The sequence below is a fragment of the Diadema setosum genome, chromosome 4 (genome assembly GCF_964275005.1).
Source record: "Diadema setosum chromosome 4, eeDiaSeto1, whole genome shotgun sequence".
NCBI classification, from domain to species: Eukaryota; Metazoa; Echinodermata; class Echinoidea; order Diadematoida; family Diadematidae; genus Diadema; species Diadema setosum.
This window is the reverse complement of record NC_092688.1, coordinates 22563566-22582762: the sequence shown is the minus strand read 5'-3', so window position 1 is coordinate 22582762 and position 19197 is coordinate 22563566. Positions and strand designations below refer to the sequence as shown.

The 19197-nt window shown below is 41.9% G+C and overlaps 2 protein-coding genes across 2 annotated transcripts; one reads left to right on the top strand and one right to left on the bottom strand.

Moving 5' to 3' along the window:
- The first annotated feature begins 8648 nt into the window (after positions 1-8648).
- Positions 8649-12346, top strand: LOC140227714 (acyl-coenzyme A thioesterase 6-like). Its single transcript, XM_072308124.1, has 4 exons — positions 8649-9030; positions 9375-9647; positions 9919-10106; positions 11808-12346. Exons 1-4 carry the CDS (start codon positions 8649-8651, stop codon positions 12018-12020), a joined length of 1056 nt encoding a protein of 351 aa, XP_072164225.1. The 3' UTR covers positions 12021-12346.
- Positions 12347-15367: 3021 nt separating this feature from the next.
- On the bottom strand, positions 15368-18634 carry LOC140227713 (uncharacterized). The gene has a single exon (XM_072308123.1). It carries the CDS (start codon positions 18632-18634, stop codon positions 15368-15370), a length of 3267 nt encoding a protein of 1088 aa, XP_072164224.1.
- Positions 18635-19197: the final 563 nt, after the last annotated feature.

Genomic DNA, 19197 nt, shown 5'->3' with positions numbered 1-19197 from the left:
CCGGTGCGCGTCTTTCGCGGTACGTGTAGTCCCTATACATGTACTAAGTTTATGGAGGTGGACCGATAGGGAGTGTGCGTGTGTATATAGGAGTGGGATGGGGAGGGTGTTTCCCCCCCCCCCCCCCACCTCATAAGGGAGCTGTTAGTATTTTTGGAATAAGTTTTAATTTCTAAAATTTTGGAAAGAATAGTATATATCCGAACTGTAAATTTTTTTAATATGAGTAATATATTTACGAATTTTCAATTTGGATTCAGAGAAAATCACAACACGACCCACGCTTTACTTACCTTTGTGGAAAAGATTACACATGCACTTGATACATTTTCGCATACAATAGGCATCTTCCTGGACTTTTCCAAGGCTTTTGATACGATTAATCACGGTAAACTTCTCTCTAAGTTATCCCATTATGGTATTCGCGGAAAAGCCTTGCAATGGTTTACGAGTTATTTATCTGACAGATTTCAATATGTACATGTGAACAGTTTTGATTCTTCTATGAAGAAAATACGATGTGGTGTTCCGCAAGGAAGTTTGTTAGGCCCACTGTTATTTATAGTTTACATTAATGATTTTTAAAGATCTTCAGATAAACTGTCTTTCATATTATTCGCGGATGATTCCAATCTTTTTTATTCCCACCCTGACCCTAATACTTTAATTAGTACAGTGAATTATGAATTGAAGAATGTCTCACAATGGATATATGCAAATAAATTGTCACTAAATATTGAGAAGACAAAGTATATGTTTTTCAGTAATTCTTTAGATAGATTACCAGGTAATGTTATATTTGACACTACTCCCCTAGAAGAGGTTTCGTCTATTAAATTCTTAGGTGTTTGTGTTGATAATAAGTTATCATAGAAGTGTCACATAAACAATATTTGTAATGTAATTGCACGTAACATAGGCATAATGAATAGATTGAAATATTATCTTCCTTCTTCGGCTTTGATTACGCTTTATTCAAGTTTGGTATTGCCGTACTTGAATTACGGAATTCTTGCTTGGGGGAATACATATTCGACATTGCTAGGTAAACTTTTTCTTCTGCATAAGATGGCGTTCAGAATTGTTTTTAACCCTCATATCCGAGCACATACTGACAAGCTGTTTCTTGAACATAAACTTTTGAAAATAAAAGAGTTGTATTTGTTTCAACTTGGTCAATTTATGTTTAATTACAACTGCAACCATCTACCCAAAATATTTTATTCTTTATTTCACTGTAACAGCCACGTACATAATTATCCCACGAGACAATCTAAAGAATTTCATCTTCCTTTAGTGAGAACTGTACACACTCAAAATACATTTGTTTATACCGGACCCAGATTTTGGAATAGCTTAGATAATGATCTAAAAGAATCTGTGAAGTTAATTACATTTAAGTATAAACTCAAAAAATATTTGTTTTCTAAATATACCAGTTAATTCTGTTTAATGAAAAAACCCGTCATGTTTCACTTTTCCTTGAGATTTTCTAGTGTGTCCACAGACCTTTTCCATCCCTCTCCTTTTCCCTCTCCTTTTCCTTCTCTATTCTTCCTTGCTCCTTTTTCCTCGTTCTTCGTTGTCTAGTATCTGTCTGAGTGCATTTCCTCAAGTTCTGTTATTTCTGTGTTTTGTGTTGTTGTTTTTGTTGTCGTCGTTGTTTTTTTTTTTTTGTGTGTGGCCGATTGCATATCTTCCTTTCCGTTCAATTTTCCTGGCATACCTGGCCCCATAGTGTCTGTGCCACAAATGTGATATGTTACATAGTTTATACGTTTGCATTCTAAAATCCTAGTAAGTATTGTTCATAGTATCAGCATCATATATCAATGAGTAAAATGTACAATAGTATATAGAAGAATTTAAAATGAATATGTTTTATTGGTGTAACAAATTGGTGCTGTCGTTGTTTTGTTCCAGTGTTCCACGTCTTACAAGCTTGGCTTTTTTAGTGGAACACTGTTTTCCATCATTGTGATTATTTACTATTTTTGTTGCCATGGCAAAGTGCATTGTTTCTTTTTTACATCATTCGTGTATATTCTTTATATTGTATTAAAAAAAAATCCTTTATCAGACGAGTGAAGAGAAATGGAAAAAAAAATGTATCACTTTGGATTATGTCAACTTTTTCTTTTCTTTTCTTTTTGATGATGGAAATAAATAAATTATTGAATATTGAAAGTTTAAATTCAACGATCAAGTACACACTTTGGTGAAACATTTGCAAATATAAATATTGCAATTGAAAAAAAAAAAGGGGTACAAGAAACAATAGTGCAGTGGACTCTGGCGATATATCGTAGTCAGTTAAATCGTTATATCGAAATTTCGTTACAACCGAACAAATTAAGAAAAAATTAGGGAGGATATGTTTTTCGGCCTGAATTTTTATTTCGTTGTAACCGGGAATTTCGTTAAAACCGTGTTCGTTACAACGGAAGGGCACTGTAATTGATTAGCAGGGACAATATTAGCGTCATGTGCTCCATGTGCACTAAGTTTATGAAGGTGGACCGAAGGGGATGGTTGGTCTATGTTCCCGGTGGCGTCCCAAATGACCTAAAGGGTCATGACAAGCAAAGAGAAAAAACAAAACACAAAAAAGGTCTTCACATATGTTGCTGCTACTTCTCTCACGAGATCGGCTGACAAGCAGAAAAAGAAGATCTTCTCATTTTCTGCTGCCATTTCTCTCACAAAGGCGGCTGACAATGATAAAAAAACCCAAAACACTCCAAGGGGTGGGGGTTTAGACCCCTAAATCCCCCTAGATCCGCCATTGCTTCCTTATCCTAATTGTGTTTCTGATCTTGTTTGATGTTCCCTTCTCAATCATCTTTATCCTTCAGAAACTGGCAATCCATGAGCTTTTGGATCATCACTGGCCATATTACCGCTTCCTCTGTTTGCTTACCCCTCCATTATGCTCGAAGCTAGTCTTCCCTTAAATTTCCTTGATTGGCTCCCTTTTGCTTTTTATTAATTGACACCCAATCTAACCTACCCTTTTGTTTTCTCTGTTCTGCGTCCCTAGCCACTCCCAAATAGTGCATGTTATGATGTTTTCAGTCTGCTTACCTTTTATGTTTGTCATTTTGCCTCTGACGAAGATTGGCTGGGATCAAAAGTTCATACTTTAGATGATCAGTGAGCAGCACTAATCGTATCATGTGATCACTCCAAGCATTGAGGCGTTCGATCAGGTGATAAGTCACGTAGAAGGAGAAACCTGCAATTTTACGTGCCGAATATTTACAATGCAGTTCATTTTCTCTCTCTGAGCTGCCTTTGCTCGCTGGCATAATTCTTCACGGAAAGATATCCGCCAGGCCCAGCCCTCCATCCACAAGGTGCTGAAACAACTGGGCATAGTAGTGGAAGTGAGTAGTGGAATCTACTTTCGATTTTTATTTGACAATTTACCAGGTTCGTAGAACCGCAACCCTGTGTTTTGCTAGATGAAAATAGGATAGAGTGTAAAGTCGCCAACTCGTCAGTGCATGCGGTGACAGTATAATAATACAGAATAGACCGATTCAATAAATACAGGGCTACAGACAGGGCCAGGCAGGGCAGGGTAGAGTAAATCAATGCAACTGATGGATGTGTGCATAATACATGGAGGTATGTACATTTTCGTCGAGTATACTTGTGTGACTGTAGAAAGAAAGATCCGTCTGTCCGCAGGAGTCTTTTATTTTTTTTTCTGACCTTATATCGCTCTCATCCGGATCCGTGAAGCCAGACGCAGTCTCCGCGGAACATATCCCTGACGACCAGATGCAGACCGATCTTTCGGTCAAGTGTGACTGTTGCTCTAATATTACAATTAGTAATTACTAATACTAGAGCCAAGGGTTTACTTTTCGATATATCTCAAATTGTGAGTCGAATAATCATTTGCCACAAAACAAAAGGAGATAGTAGCACTGGCAGCAGATTGGCAGATGGCTGTCTATTACCCCGTGAAGTGCATGTGAACTAATTGACAACAATGTGCGGCCCACTAGTTTCATGAAATTAAGACATTGCCAAGGAATGTCCAATTTGTGAAGGGTAGTATCGACTGGATGGGTCAGAGGAAATTGTAAGCTCTAATATTGTCTAGTAATGACTTTAGTATTGTAGAATGCTACATGCTATCATCAGCACAGGGGTTCACCAGTGCACGTCGTCACCTATGCAATGTGAATGCATGTTGATTTGTGTCGATTAATTTATGATATTGATACCCTTAACATCACTGTGACCAAATTAATATCCAAGTGTATGTCATATCTTTTAATTTTCTACTTATCAAATGGATTAGCCCACAAAAAGCTTCAAAATGAAGATTTTGTCAACGACATTTTATGTCAATATCGATCACTGCTAACAACGGCGTAAATCCCTACCGAGGAGTGGGGGGGGGGGGGGGGGAGGCGAGGGGGATGATCGGCGATAGTCATCATCACAGTACAATCACGATTATAAGCCCATTATAAGTCCATACCGGCGCAACCCCCCCCCCCTCCCACTTTACAGGGATCGAATGTTTGCATCCCCCACTTTTTGTATGAAATATAAAATGGGAGGAAGTGGCAGCAAAAATATGAAAACTTTTTGTTGTTGTTTTCGTTCTGTTTTTGCTTGTCGGCGGAAAATCATACCTCAAAAATATGAAGACCTTTTTGTTGTTGCTTCTCTTTTCTTTTTGCTTGACAGACGATTTTGACACCCCCTCCCACTTTCAAAAACGTAGCGTCGCCCTGCATTATTCTCAAATGAAATCAATAAAATGGTAATATAAGGATATCCATTTCTTCGTATTGTATGTGATAATTTACAGTAGTCTATATAGATATTTCCTTATAGCTATTGTTTTTCTCAATTTTCTTGATTTAAATTAATTAAAGAAATCATCCCCAGGGGCATCGTTCCGTTTTAATGGTATGGGGGGTGGGGCAATACATGGAAAAAATGTGCGAGAGAGTGGATCGACCGAGAGAGAGAGAGAATATAATGGGAGGGGCAGGGGCGTCGATCCGTTTTCACGATTTGGGAGGGGGGACTTTGAGTTGGAATAGCTGTGGGAGGGAGTGGAGCGACCGAGCGGGGCGGGGGAGGATGTGAGAGGGGGTATCCCCCCTCCCACACGAGGAAGATTTTGCATTTTCAGACCTGATATTCAGCGATCTGGTGAACCCTTCTGGTGAAATTTTGGACTTTTTTTCCTATCAAAGAAAGTAAGAAAAACAGATTTTTTTTATTTTTTTATTTTTTTTTTATTTACAAATAATTGAATGACTAAATCGTGGTATCTCAGCTCTTGTTCCGCGTGTGCGGCATCACTGTGCAGGCCTTCCAAATGATACGTGGAAGTTGTCAGCTAGAAAAGGGGGAGGCTGTGGGAGGGGGTAGGTCCCTCCCAAAGGACGGAGCTTTTGAATTTTTAGGATTGACATAAAACGATCTGATGTGCACTTTTGTGGAATATTCGGAAAATTGTCTATCCCCAACACGCCCAAAAGTGTGCAGACTCTAAATCAATGGGTGGGAACCGAGCGGGGGAAAGGTAAATTAAAAGAGGAAGAGGGATATATATATATATATATATATATATATATATATTCTTCATTTCTTCACAAATAAAGCATGTAATAAACAATCCTATAGGTGAATACCTGCCCACAGGCATGCAAGTACTGTACAAGGAAAAGATAATACAATGGACCATTACAACACAATTGACAAGGACAAAAATATATACATACATTCACAAACGCACATAATTGAAGTATAGATCTGATGCACACTTAAATGAAACATCTAGAAATCTGAAAATCTGAAATGTGTACTTAGGACCGAAAGGGAGAGGGTGTGGGAGGGGTATCCCCTCCCACGCTAGAGAGATTTTGCATTTTCAGAATTGAAATTCGACAATCTGTTGCACACTTGGGGAATTATTGGGGGACAAAATGACATGTTTGCCTCCCCCCCCCCCTCGTCTTCCAGGATCGACGTCCCTGCATACGAGGGGGGCTTTTGCATTCTCAGAACACAAATACAAATGAAAATATCTCGTTGATACATTTTTGATGAAATTTAGAAAGCTGTCAGTCCCCAAAGTGTAGGACCCTACTAAAGTTTTTAAACGGAAACCAAGCGGAGAAAGGGTTAATTGAAATCAGATATCCCCTCCCACCCTACGGAACTTTTGCTCTCTTTTCTCTCTCTCTCTCTCTCTCTCTTTGAAATTGAAGTGACAGACCTGCTGCACACTTAAGTCGAAAAATTTGGAAATCTGTCTATCTAAAAGTATACTAAGTCTATCGGGAAAGAAACGAATGGGGGTGTGGGAGGGGGTATTCCCCTACCACGCTAGAGAGATTTTGCATTTTCAGAATTGAAATTGAGCAATCTGTTGCACACTTTGGATAGAATATTTGGACAATTTTCTAAAAAAGAAAAAAGAAAATTTTCCTCATTTCGGGAATTATTGGGGGACAAAATGACATGTTTGCCCCCCCCCCCCCCCGTCCTCCAGGATCGACGTCCCTTCATAGGGGGAGGGGGCTTTTGCATTTTTAGAATTCAGCTGAAAATTTCTTTTATATGAAACATTTTGAAATCTGTCAATCTAAAGGTTTACCAAGTCTATAGGAAAAGGACAAAACGGGGAGGGTGTGGGAGGGGCATCGCCCTCTCACGCAAGAGAGATTTTGCATTTTAGAATTGAAATTCAGCAATTTGGTGCTCACTTTGGTTGAAATATTTGGACAATTTTCTAACAAATAGGCAAGGAAATTGTCACATCTCGGGAATTTTGAAGGGGGGGGGGCGAACAAAATGGTATGTTTTCACGGCCAATATTTTCATTGGGGGGGGGGGGGAGTTCCCCCTGCCCCCAAGGATCGACGCCACTGGGGGGGGGGGGGTAGCCCCTTCAACATGCGGGAGATTTTTCAATTTTCAGACTTGTTCTTCAGAGATCTAGGTGCACACATATTTGTGAAATATTCCAGTTTTGCGTCTGTCAAAAAAGTAGAATTATTTGTATTCAGGAAACTGTGCTGTGAATGGTGTGGGACTGTGATAGAGGGGGGATCTAACACAAGGAGATTTTGCATTTTCAGGCCTGAACGTTAGAGATATGGTGCACACTTTTGGTGCGATATTCGAGTTTTGCTTGTATGAAAAGAGTAAGAAAACTAGAATTAGGGGAGGGGGGCGGGCAATGACTGTGGCCACTCCCACACGAGGAGATTTTGCTTTTTTCAGATCTGACATAAAGAGATCTGGTACACACATTGGTAACATTTTTAGATTTTGTTCCCCATCAAAAAGTAAGCAAATAATATTCACAGATATGTGAATGACCAAATCACGGTATCTCAGTTCTTGATTCGCGTGTGCGACATCACCGTGTACAAGGTATATGGAAGTTGACGGGGGGGGGGGGGAGCAGTGACTGTGTGGGAGAGGAATAGTCCCCTTCCACACGACGGGGTTTTTGCATTTTTTTAGAATTGAAATATAACGATCTGATGCACACTTTTGTGGAATATTCGGGAAATTGTCAATCCCAATCGTGCCAAGTCTAATTTATTCCATGAATAGGAACCGAGTGGGGAAAGGGTATAAGTTAAAGAGGATGAGGGAATTTTTGAATTGATCAGAATTGAAGTGACAGATTTGATGCACACTTTTCGATGAAATATCTTTGCATTCCCTACCTCCCCCCCCCCCCCCGGCCGTGGTATCGACGCCCTGATCATCCCTGTGTATGCCCATAGATGTATCCTGATTGAGTCATCAGTGTCATCGTTTGCTCAATGATTCAGGAAATGGAAGGGGGTTATAGTTTTGTTGTTGTTGTTGTTGTTGTTGTTGTTGTTGTTGTGTGTTATTGTGCGTAATTTCAGATGGCCTATATTATTTGAACGTTGTCAACATCTGGATCATGCAGATACAAGTATTACTATTTTCGCGAGCGAGCGCTTGAGAAAATTATCTATACAAATCCTAAAACATAGAATACTGTTTACCTCTGCTAGCTCTCTGAAGGCGGGGCGTAAGAACGTCATGTAATATGCCGAAATTGATACAATACATTTCTGCTTCTTCCTTTTCCCCCCAAATTTCAGGGGGGGGGGATGATTGTAAAGGACATCCCCCCCCTCCTCGATTTCGGGGGGGGGGGGAAGTGATGCATCCCCCATCCCCCCCCCCCCCGGATTTACGCCAATGACTGTTAATGTACTGAAGTGATACTAACACCACGACATTGGAATGCACCTTCCCCTAGCTAGACCAGGGAGATGGGAAGAATCCCTGGCTAGACTGAGCATCATTTTTATGTCTCCATGCTATATGTTTAACAAATGACATTGCATGGAAACAGAGTATTTAATATTTTGTGATATACAAGTCCACATAACTATATATATATCTTGCCCTTAAGATGATGAACATGTTTAACTCCATCTGTTATTAGTAATTTCCAGCAAGGTATCATGATTATGATAACACAACATCTGTAAGAAGAATCATCATAGCTAGACTTGGACCCCTTACACTGAAATATTGCATGAAGCCACTCTTGCTGCATTGATCATAACGCCTGATATGTCATTCCGATTACCCTATAGGTAGGCAGTGCCATGAACACAGAAGGCAGAGTTCGAGACAGACTGGGATGCCTTCTCAACCACCTTTACAGTGGGCCTAGAGAAGATGGAGCAAGCTGTAGGTGTGATGGTGCAGTCCTGAGGCAGTGTTCGTCAAGAAGCCAAATTAATAAGGATGTAACAGTAACTGCAAGTGACCAAGGAGCAGCTCTGTCCGGTCTTGACCGGGGTCAAGAGACACATCTTCATGTCCACCCACAGTCTGGCCTCAGTGATGAACTGCTGGACATCAGTGTCAGCGGCCTGGAGCCAGGTCAGAAAGTGACCCTACGGGCACACGTGACGTCAGAGTGTGGACGATATCACTTTGAATCAAGTGCACAGTATGTGGCTGACAGGTCAGGTCAAGTAGCAGGTGAGCAGAGGGAAATATCTTTGTAACCTCTTTGCTAATACTTATGGGCATGACCCGATAAAAACAACTTCTATGTTAAAGAAAGGTACTTCGAAGATGTTTTGATTGAAAGCTGTCATCTTAGATTGGTCAATTCTCGGCAAGACTAAACATGAGACTAAGTTGTGAATTACAGTAAGTACAAGATTATTACACATATACCTTGTAAACTGATGTTATTTGATAGTTAAAAACAGCAGTTATGATCATATGAAATGACTTCAATATAGTATGCACCTTGTGTTCCTTGGCTGTGGGATGCATCACATTTCAAAACTATTCTTCATCTTCTTTCGTATTGGTAGTGCAGAATGATCCTTCCATTGGTGGCAGCTACACCGGAGTAGAACCACATGGGCTTCTGTGGAGTATGGTTGCCACGGATACATCCAAGTGGCCTCGGCTCATAAAGAAGAACATCCAGAAGCCCTTTGTCTATCACTTCCAAGTTTTGGATGTTGCTGACCGACTGCTAGGAAAGGCATCAGCTGAGAGGTGGTCCTTGGCAGATTATGTTGATAGGATTCCCGTCACTCATGGCAAAGCCGAAGGATGCCTCTATCTTCCTCAGGAAAAGGGTAATTTGGCTTAAATCTATTGTATTTTGAAGATGTTGACCAATTTAAGCTCCAGTTGTTTGCACTACAAGGACAACCAGTAGAAATGATTTCAAACTGTAGCATTGAGTAGAAGGTGAAACATGTGCATCGATCAGAGTTCTGTTATATTGATAATGAATGCTATGATTCAGAAAACTGTTTCTATTAAAGTATGTCGTATAATCCAGATTCGGCATAAAGACAAATTTTAGATGGGTATTTCCAGAAGATCTCTCCACTCTTTGATTAGGTGATGCCACTCTGATGCCTGTCCTGATCGACATGAGGGGCGGGGTGCCGTACCTGATAGAAGATCGCCCCTCCCTCCTGGCCTCCCACGGGTTCGCCACCATCAGTGTAGACTACTTCAGGAAGATGAGGGGTGGGGTAAACTTGACGAGTAGTGTCATCACCTACTTTGACATGCAAATTTTCCTTGTGAGTATCATCATCTGCTGTCAGGATGTTCTGGATCTATGTAAGGTGACTGAGATCTGTCAATCAAAAGGAAAGACCAACGACTGTCTCATTTCAGGGTTCCCCATCCTTAATTGGAAAAATATTTTCTCAGTTGATCTATTTTTTCCTGACTTATTGGTGTGTATTGTATTGCTGTGTTTTTTTAGGCAGCTTTACCAGATATGCATGTGTGACCCGCTACAACAAAAGGATCCGAAAGGTGGAGGAGGACGATTTTCTGAAAAAGACATGACATCATTCCCTTCCTCTTCCGCTTTAATTTCGTGTATAACACGACTCACTCAAGTACTCGGTTGCGGAGATATCGGTGATTTTATGAAACCATGTCGAGTGATCTACGAAATCAGTGTTTCGAGAAAAACTGGCTTCAAATTTTTCTTTCTGACGCAATCGTGATCAAGGGGAGGTAAGATAGTTTTTACCTCTTGACAATAGAGGGTCTGCTCATAGCAACCGCCGTGATGTTCATTCAAGCTTAGCACCAGCGGTCTACACACGACCAATCAGTAACCCGTGGGTCACGCACTGACCAATAAGATCACTCCCTCGTTGCTAGGGGCGGAGTCTATCTGCGGCGCTGAATCCAAATCTTCGGACACGTTTTTGTTCTATTGAAAGTCAGAAAATCATGGCCCAGAAAAACGCTAATTTCTTGCCTTTCCTTTGATCATTTAGCTTCGAAATTTTGGCAGGTGATAGACGATACATTAGACTACAAAATTATGCCAAAAACAGAAATTCGATCGTTTTGACCGATTTTGATGATCTGACTTCAGAACTCAATTTTCCCCGCTCAGCCATGCTTTTGCAGTGGCGAGTAACATTTGTAAAGAAGTTAGCAGCAAGTATCATACAGAGTTTGTATATCTTAAGAGTCTTGTTCAATTTTCAAGTGTGACTGTGGTGTATCGAGTGGAGTGTAGATGAAACTAATCATTTTAGTTCAGGTGCAATGATCATATCTTTCTTAGAGCATGTTAATAAGAAAATCTCATGTTGTCACCTTAAATGCTTGCTTTACAATCTTGCTTTACAATCCTTACCCAATAGGCAAAACATGTTAATTTGTGTGCTATGGTACTCCACCCAAGCTGTTTGAAAGCCTGATCACCTAATACCCTACATCAACCCTGTATGATATAGATTCAATTTGTAAAATGCCAATTGGTCAATCATCAAATGGATATACCTCATAGAGATTTTATTGGTCATATGCTTAAGATCACATACTTTTGAATCCATGGCAGAAACAAACATACTCAATGTTGTACTTTGGACTCTGTAATAACTATTGAAAGAATTAAAGGACAAAAGCAGCTACTTTAGCATTACTTTATATGCAATAGTTTGGATTGGTATTCACTGTGAAACCATAACTCTTCAACAGATTATCAAATCTTTGAGTGTGTATCTTGTCACACTTGCTTTGTGATCGGTAGGTGACGAGTGCTCTGCAATTATCAGTAAATAGGAGCAATATTAGTAGTGATATAACTTTGGTATTAATAAATATTATCAATATTAATACATTTTATGTAATATTATTGCAGAGTGTTATGATGAAGGATTTCTGTGATTATATAAAATGTTTTTTTTTTCTTCCAGCATATATGCTGGAAGTTTCTATGTACATATTGCATTGGTTTTTATCTTTGTCAGGACGTCATTGATTTCATCAGGAAACATCCTCGTCTGGACATAAACAGAGTTGGAATAGTGTCTGCTTGTCTTGGCAGCTATCTGGCCATGAATGCTGTAGCCAGAATAGCGGGACTTCCCATCAAGTGTTTGTCAGTTACAGGAAGCAGTGACGTTCCTCCAACTAGTGTAGGACTTGTCCTACCTGACGGAACTCGGATCGTACCCCCGTGAGTATCATACATTCGTGATGACCTTGGGGATAGAATTATTATGAGGCAGATTCAGGAATTCCATAAAGTGGGGGCGCAAAGCAGTTCATATTTCTTGTGCAACTTCAGGGGTTAATCAGCTGACAAGCAAAAAAAAAAAAAAAAGAAAAAGAAAAAAAAAAGGCCTGTACTCATAATTTCTTGTACCACTTCTGGGGTTAATCATGCGATTTCACGCATACTGTACTTTTCTGTCAGTTTTGTCAGAAGTTTAAGGGGAGCATGCACCCAGTCCCCCCCCCCCCCATTCTTTTTCCCCCTTTTATTCTAAAAAAAAAAGATGATATCATGAACATTCAAAACATTCTAAAGAGATTGAAATTGTATGGAGGGATTTTGTGACTTCCCCAAAATGGCGTTTCAGACCCATAATAAGTTATTATAACCTGTATATTCCAGACATCAACTATTATTATCTGAGTTGTCGTGGTTGGTCAAAGTACGCTGAGAATGTGTCACATCAGCTTTTCACAAAAACTCCGCTGAACCTGGTGTAGAGACTGTCATCAGACACTCCAAAGACTTGAGGAGATCAATTAGCAGTGTAGACGTTAGAGCCAATAGACCGCAGAAAGTTCTCACACTTATCAACACTGTTCACAAAGTACAAGAGTGTCTAAAGTCTGGAGTTCCTATCATCCCGCATTTGATATCTTTGCTCTTTGTGGACACTGTATGTTCTCCTATGGGTTAACAATTAGAAAATGTTTGCCTTATGTGTTATTATTTCTGCATTGTGCAATCACAGACTGATCATTAAGTAACCCATATATTGCAGTTTACTCTATGTCAATACAGCTGTAGCAATCTAAAAAGTATTAAAAAAGATAAATCATTCTTACATTCAACATCATATGCTCCTAGACTTTGAGTGGATGTCACATTGCTGTGACTCTGAAAGAAAGAAAAGCATGTGGTAGTGTGCACATTTTCTGCATATTGGATATCAGTTCCAGGCAATAGAAACAGGAGTGGAAATTATCACATGTGCTCATTTTTTTCCTGAAACAGTGTTGCATTGTTTGCATATCAACCACATGACAGATTAACTGAAGGGTCTGAAACAGGCTGTCACAGAATTTGCCCGATTTCCATCCTTATATATGGAAATAAACGGAACAAAGAAATTTTCATAACCTCTGAGAACTGTTGGTAGGCTGTAACTCATACAAGATGAAACGGAGGAAACAATGTGCATTCAGTTAACTCAAATATTTTAATTGTCTATAACTGACTATTGGTTTTACAGCAAATTATAAAAAGAGAAAAAACGAACATAAATTATTCCTGCTCAGTGGCTCTCTGGCTCTTAGGAGTTTATGTTTAACTTAAATTGGACTTATTTCACCTCGAATGGCTGTCACGGGTGTACGTTGCGTGACGATGGCTTATGACGACGATGTATGACGATGACAATGCAGGTCGATGACGATGTCGGTCGACGACGGGGCCCCGTTACGCTGGTGCTGGTATGGACTGTCGCGTGGTCTGTCGTAGCAACTCTTCGCGATTGCCGTTCGCGTGGTCGCTCTCCCGACGGACGTCTTCGCGATGTCTCCTCAGCATCCAGGAATGAAGTTCAGTCGACAGTCTATGCTCCCTTACTACCTCGGAGCTGGTCGACAGTCAACGCCTTTATGAACCTGCCTCTTGCAGTGTCAGTGGGCCCTTGACCCTTCGGGAAACCCGGAAACCCTTCAAATATTAAAATATTCAGATCACTTACAGCCAGAGCACTTGAGCACATTCATATTATCCTAATCAACGTTCAAATTACCTCATTATAAATATACAAATGTATCTCAGCTCATGCAACCATAAATAACGACCATTCTATATTCTATATCACATATTAACTTGAGCGTTTAACAATAACCATTGTATCTACATCACATATTAACTGAAACCTTTATCACAATTCACTCTCAATTCGGATATCCGTTACACAAACGAATTATGCCAATTGAATACACAAACATTTCAAAATTAAGGCACTTACCGCTATCTGTGGGTATCTCTAGCTAGTACTGACTGGGGTGGCGGCCCCTGTCACCGTTACCGAGTGGCCATTCTCATACAATGGTGTCCCGGAGACAGCACCACAGCGTGATGTCCCCTTCAAGTCCTGATGTCATACTGCCGCTCCTTGCCACACATAGCACTACCGTGGCTCTACCGAGAGCGGTCTGGAATTTCTTCTATTGAAATGCTAAACAGTTTACATCAATTTGCATGCTTAAGTGCTTATTTACAAATTCTATGCAAATTGACCTCAGTGGAGGAGAGCGTCTGTCACTCCACTCGTGACAAATAACCCCCCATTTAAGATGACAGTCGCTCTGAAACCATAGCCTCATCTCTCTAATTAAAATCCAATGTCTGTAGCAGGTAAGTACTTTCTCACCATTACTCTTCTAAATCAAAGCATTATACTCCTAATAACAATTCACTGCTTCATAACTTCACTTGTCGTGATACATGACAGACTACTGTTCCAAATATCGGCTGCTGTCCATGGAGACAGTTTATATGAGTATTCTATCGAACCAACAAACTCCATGGTATACTATACAATCTGATTTACTCAATCAATTAGATAACATATAAACTTCATCATATCTCTTTTAACACTCTGTTGCATTATTATACCAGCCACAGTTCAATAGTAAAATTACCTTTTTTGCACCGCACAATACAAAATTGACACTTTCGGCACAATTTCAACAGACTCTTCTTGTTGGCCAGTATAATATTGGAGAATATTATGATACCTGTGCTAATCGTATATTGTGTGCATTAGCTGTTGCTACAAAATAAAATGTACTGTGCAAAACCTTCTTATGCACGGTTTTATACCGGGGTGTCTGATTCAGAGCAGTCCAATAATATCAGAGATGTATGAGTCAACTGCGTATCTTACCTCATACTCAGCATACATAATGTGTGTAATACTGTAGCTTTCCAATATACCTCCTAGCATACAATGTATATAACGATGAATTCATTGCAAAATTACATTCTGATTAACCCACATATAATAGAGATAACATGGGCTGTTTACACCTCTATTTCTACTCAGTAGGGCATCTGCTGAGGTAATCAGCCCCAACATTCTCTGAGCCTTTGATTACCTGTACACGATACTGATATGCCTGCAGTGCAAGCGCCCAGCGCATGACTCTTGGATTTTGCATTCGCGCGTGTGTTAGATGAGCAAGCGGGTAGTGGTCAGTTTGCAGCTGGAATGCTCGGCCATACAAAAAGTAAAAGAACTCTTTGACCGCCCACGCAAGAGCTGGACACTCGCGCTCAGCGATTGGGTACACGCGCTCGCGTTTTAGCAGTTTTCGAGAAGCGTTTCGAGAAGAAGTTTTCGATGGCGTGCTCGATGATGTCGGTCCGTCCCGGGACATCGTTCATGACGTCCGAGAACTCCAGCAGGAGAGTCTTTACCTCCCTCATCTTCTCCTCATCTAGCTCGTCGTTGCACTTCACGTCATGCACGCCTTCCGACGCTTCGATGGAGGGAAATGAGATGGGCACCGATCCGTCATCATCTACCTGGTCGTCCACGACACTGACGTAGTTCGCCTCCAGTTGTCCCTGGTTTTCGCTCTCGACATCGTTGACTTTCTCGTCGTCTCTCCCAATGTACCGTTTTAGGAGATTGGCGTGGTAGGTCCTTTCCTTACCGTTCACTAGCAATCGGTAATCGTCTCTGGCAATTCGCTGCACGATTTCGAATGGACCTCGCCATTGCATTTGCAGCTTATTCCGCGTCGTCGGTAACAGGAGTAGCACTTTGTCGCCGCACTCGAAGCGTCTCTCCTTCGTCTTCACGTCGAAGTGTTTCTTGTACTTCCTTGATGCTTTGGACAGCTCCTCTTTGGCGAGTTCACACGTCTGTTCGAGTCGGTTTTGGAGATCGATGACGTACTGGTACGTAGTCTTCGTTTCCTCCTCAGGGATCTCCTTAGTCCACAGCTCTTTCAGTACTGTCATGGGTCCTCTCACCACTCTGCCATACATGAGTTCGAAAGGAGAAACGCCAAGGCTTTCGTGAGGCACCTCTCGATATGCGAAGAGAAGAGCTGGCAGGAAGCGGTCCCAATCACGAGGTCGCTCCTGGCACATCCTCCTCAGCATCTGCTTCAGAGTGCCGTTGAATCTCTCGCAGGCGCCGTTCGCCATCGGGTGGTATGGTGTCGTGTGAAATTGTTTCACTCCCAGGAGTTGAGCTGCTTCTTTCATCACACCTGAAACAAATTGAGTGCCGTTATCAGAGAGTATCTCATTAGGAATGCCTAACCTCGAGAACACTTCAACTAACGCCTCTGCTACTCGTTCTGCTTCGATTCGTGGTAACGCTACCGCCTCTGGGTATCTAGTTGCAAGATCGATTATCGTCAAGATATATCGATTCCCTCTCTCAGTGATCGGTTCAAGTGGTCCGATCAAATCGACCGCCACTCTACGAAAACATGTATCAATCAAAGGGGGGATGGTCAGGGGTACTTTCCCTATCTTACCCTTAGGCGTAGTGCGTTGACATGAATCGCATGATGCACAGTAACGCTTGACATCGGCTTGAATCCCTGGCCAACAGAAGTGGGCAAGGATCCGGTCAGCCGTCTTCTTTGTCTGCAAGTGACCTGCTAGAGGGGAGTCGTGAGCTAGTCGGAGTACTTCACTGCGATACGGCTGGGGCACCACTAGCTGCGTGAATATCTTTCCTCTCTCGACGTAGGGAGACCTGTATTCACGGAAGAGAAGATTGTCACGACAAAAATATCTGACCTCACTTCCTTTCCCTACAGCCTTAGCCTCACCTTTCTCCGCCAACTTTCGAAGTTTCTCCAGCGTAGCATCTCGTGCCTGCTCTCTGATCATCTCCTCCCTGGTTGCAGTGATCGTCGGCTGGTCTGCTGATCCTAGTCTCTTCCACGGCCGTTCCTTCGATTTCCTCATGCCTCTTGTCTCTACTGCTGCACTTTCGTTGGTTGTAGGTAGGGGTGTTGGTAACTGCTTCACACTCTCGTCAGTGTGGGGACGATCACGACTGTCGGAGGTCGTTGTGATGCCGTTCTGCGTTGTCCCTTTCGAAGACTCTGCTTCCGCGGACTCTGCCTCTGAACCGGAGGTCGTCATCTCCTCAGCTGACGGCTTCTCCCTAGCATCCTCTCCGCTCCATCCGATGTCCTCGTCGCCAGGCTGCCTAGCACCACTAACATTACCTATGATTAGATCGTAGATAGGATTCGTCATACATAAAGCATGTGTTGTTCCAACAAAGTATGGTGAGTCGATTTCAACTTTTGCTAATGGCACTTTTCTCACAGTACCATCTATGAGCACACAAGTTTGAATCTCACCAGTCAGCTGTGATTCCTCTATCAGTTGACGTTTCACCACTACGGTGTTGCAACCAGTGTCTCTCAGCACCTTCACTCTTTTACCATTCAACATACCATCACATGTCGGCATGTCTGTGCCTACGTTACACCCACCACTAAGAAGGGGTAACTCGTGACCACACATCAGTTTGACAGAAGGTGTGCCACTAACATTCCCTCTCTCGTGAGCATCATGAGTAGGGCATACTCCTACCACACATGTTGCCCCCGTCTGTTTTGACTTTGGCACATACTGCTTGTTAGTAACTTTCGACTGGTCAGTTTTACGGTCTGGACACTTAGAAGCAAAATGTCCTTGCTTACCACAGACAAAGCAACCCTGGTTGTCACGTGACGTAGCGCCCCCTTTCTTTGCTTGGCTTGCTTCGTTGCCCTGGTTACGAGACTTATTATCGTCGCGTGCGCGTTTACCGGAGCCGCCATGCCCGTGTGCGTCCCGATACCGATCTGCAATATCTGCCATCTCCTTCACCGATCGTGGGTTTCTCTCACGAATGAAAACAGATAATCCACGATCACAACATTCGAGCAGCTGTTCACGCACCGTTAGCTCTAGTAGCCCTTCATAGGACTTACTTGTACCCGACATCTCTACCCATCTAGTAGCATATCCGGTTATGCGTGTTGCAAATTGCCCAAATGATTCGCCCATTTTTTGCCGCGCCTCTCGAAAACGTTTGCGAAAGCCTTCTTCAGTTAGCGCAAACTGCCGCAAGAGTGTATCTTTCAGACTTTCATAGTCATCAGCTTCATTTGCCGGTAAAAGAGAATAAACCTCCAAAGCGCGCCCGGTCAAAAGGTTCCCCAATGCAGGAGCCCAGCATTCCTCTGGCCACTGACTTTGTTTTGCATATCTCTCAAAGCGCAACAGATAAGCGTCCAAATCGTCAGAGTCAGCGCGAAACGCCGGCAAGCTTGGTAAGCTACTCCTTACACTATTTGTTGCCTTCACATTGACACTCTTGTATTGAGCTATTTCTAACTCAATCCTCTTTTGCTTGGTTATTTCTTCCCTTTGTACCTGTCTTTCATCTCTTTCTAACTTTTCATCTCGTCTCTTTTCTTCGAGATACTTGTCTCTTTCTGTGCGGGCAAACTCCACTAGTTCTGCACCTTGCAGTCCACAATCTTTACCTAATTGTACGTACTTCTCTAACTCCATTGTGATATCTTATACACACAACATGAGGTTAAATGAATCACGTCTCAAATTCTTGTATGAATAATCCCTGCCAAGTTCTCTCCAGCGGACGAGCCCCCAATTGTCACAGAATTTGCCCGATTTCCATCCTTATATATGGAAATAAACGGAACAAAGAAATTTTCATAACCTCTGAGAACTGTTGGTAGGCTGTAACTCATACAAGATGAAACGGAGGAAACAATGTGCATTCAGTTAACTCAAATATTTTAATTGTCTATAACTGACTATTGGTTTTACAGCAAATTATAAAAAGAGAAAAAACGAACATAAATTATTCCTGCTCAGTGGCTCTCTGGCTCTTAGGAGTTTATGTTTAACTTAAATTGGACTTATTTCACCTCGAATGGCTGTCACGGGTGTACGTTGCGTGACGATGGCTTATGACGACGATGTATGACGATGACAATGCAGGTCGATGACGATGTCGGTCGACGACGGGGCCCCGTTACGCTGGTGCTGGTATGGACTGTCGCGTGGTCTGTCGTAGCAACTCTTCGCGATTGCCGTTCGCGTGGTCGCTC

Bases quoted from the DNA above. Each gene is read 5' to 3' on its own strand.
- LOC140227714 (XM_072308124.1), top strand. From the start codon at position 8,649: ATGAACACAGAAGGCAGAGTTCGAGACAGACTGGGATGCCTTCTCAAC. The intron at 9,031-9,374 runs GTGAGCAGAGGG...TCGTATTGGTAG, and splicing joins CAGGTCAGGTCAAGTAGCAG to TGCAGAATGATCCTTCCATT. The intron at 9,648-9,918 runs GTAATTTGGCTT...CTCTTTGATTAG, and splicing joins CTATCTTCCTCAGGAAAAGG to GTGATGCCACTCTGATGCCT.
- LOC140227713 (XM_072308123.1), bottom strand. From the start codon at position 18,634: ATGGAGTTAGAGAAGTACGTACAATTAGGTAAAGATTGTGGACTGCAA.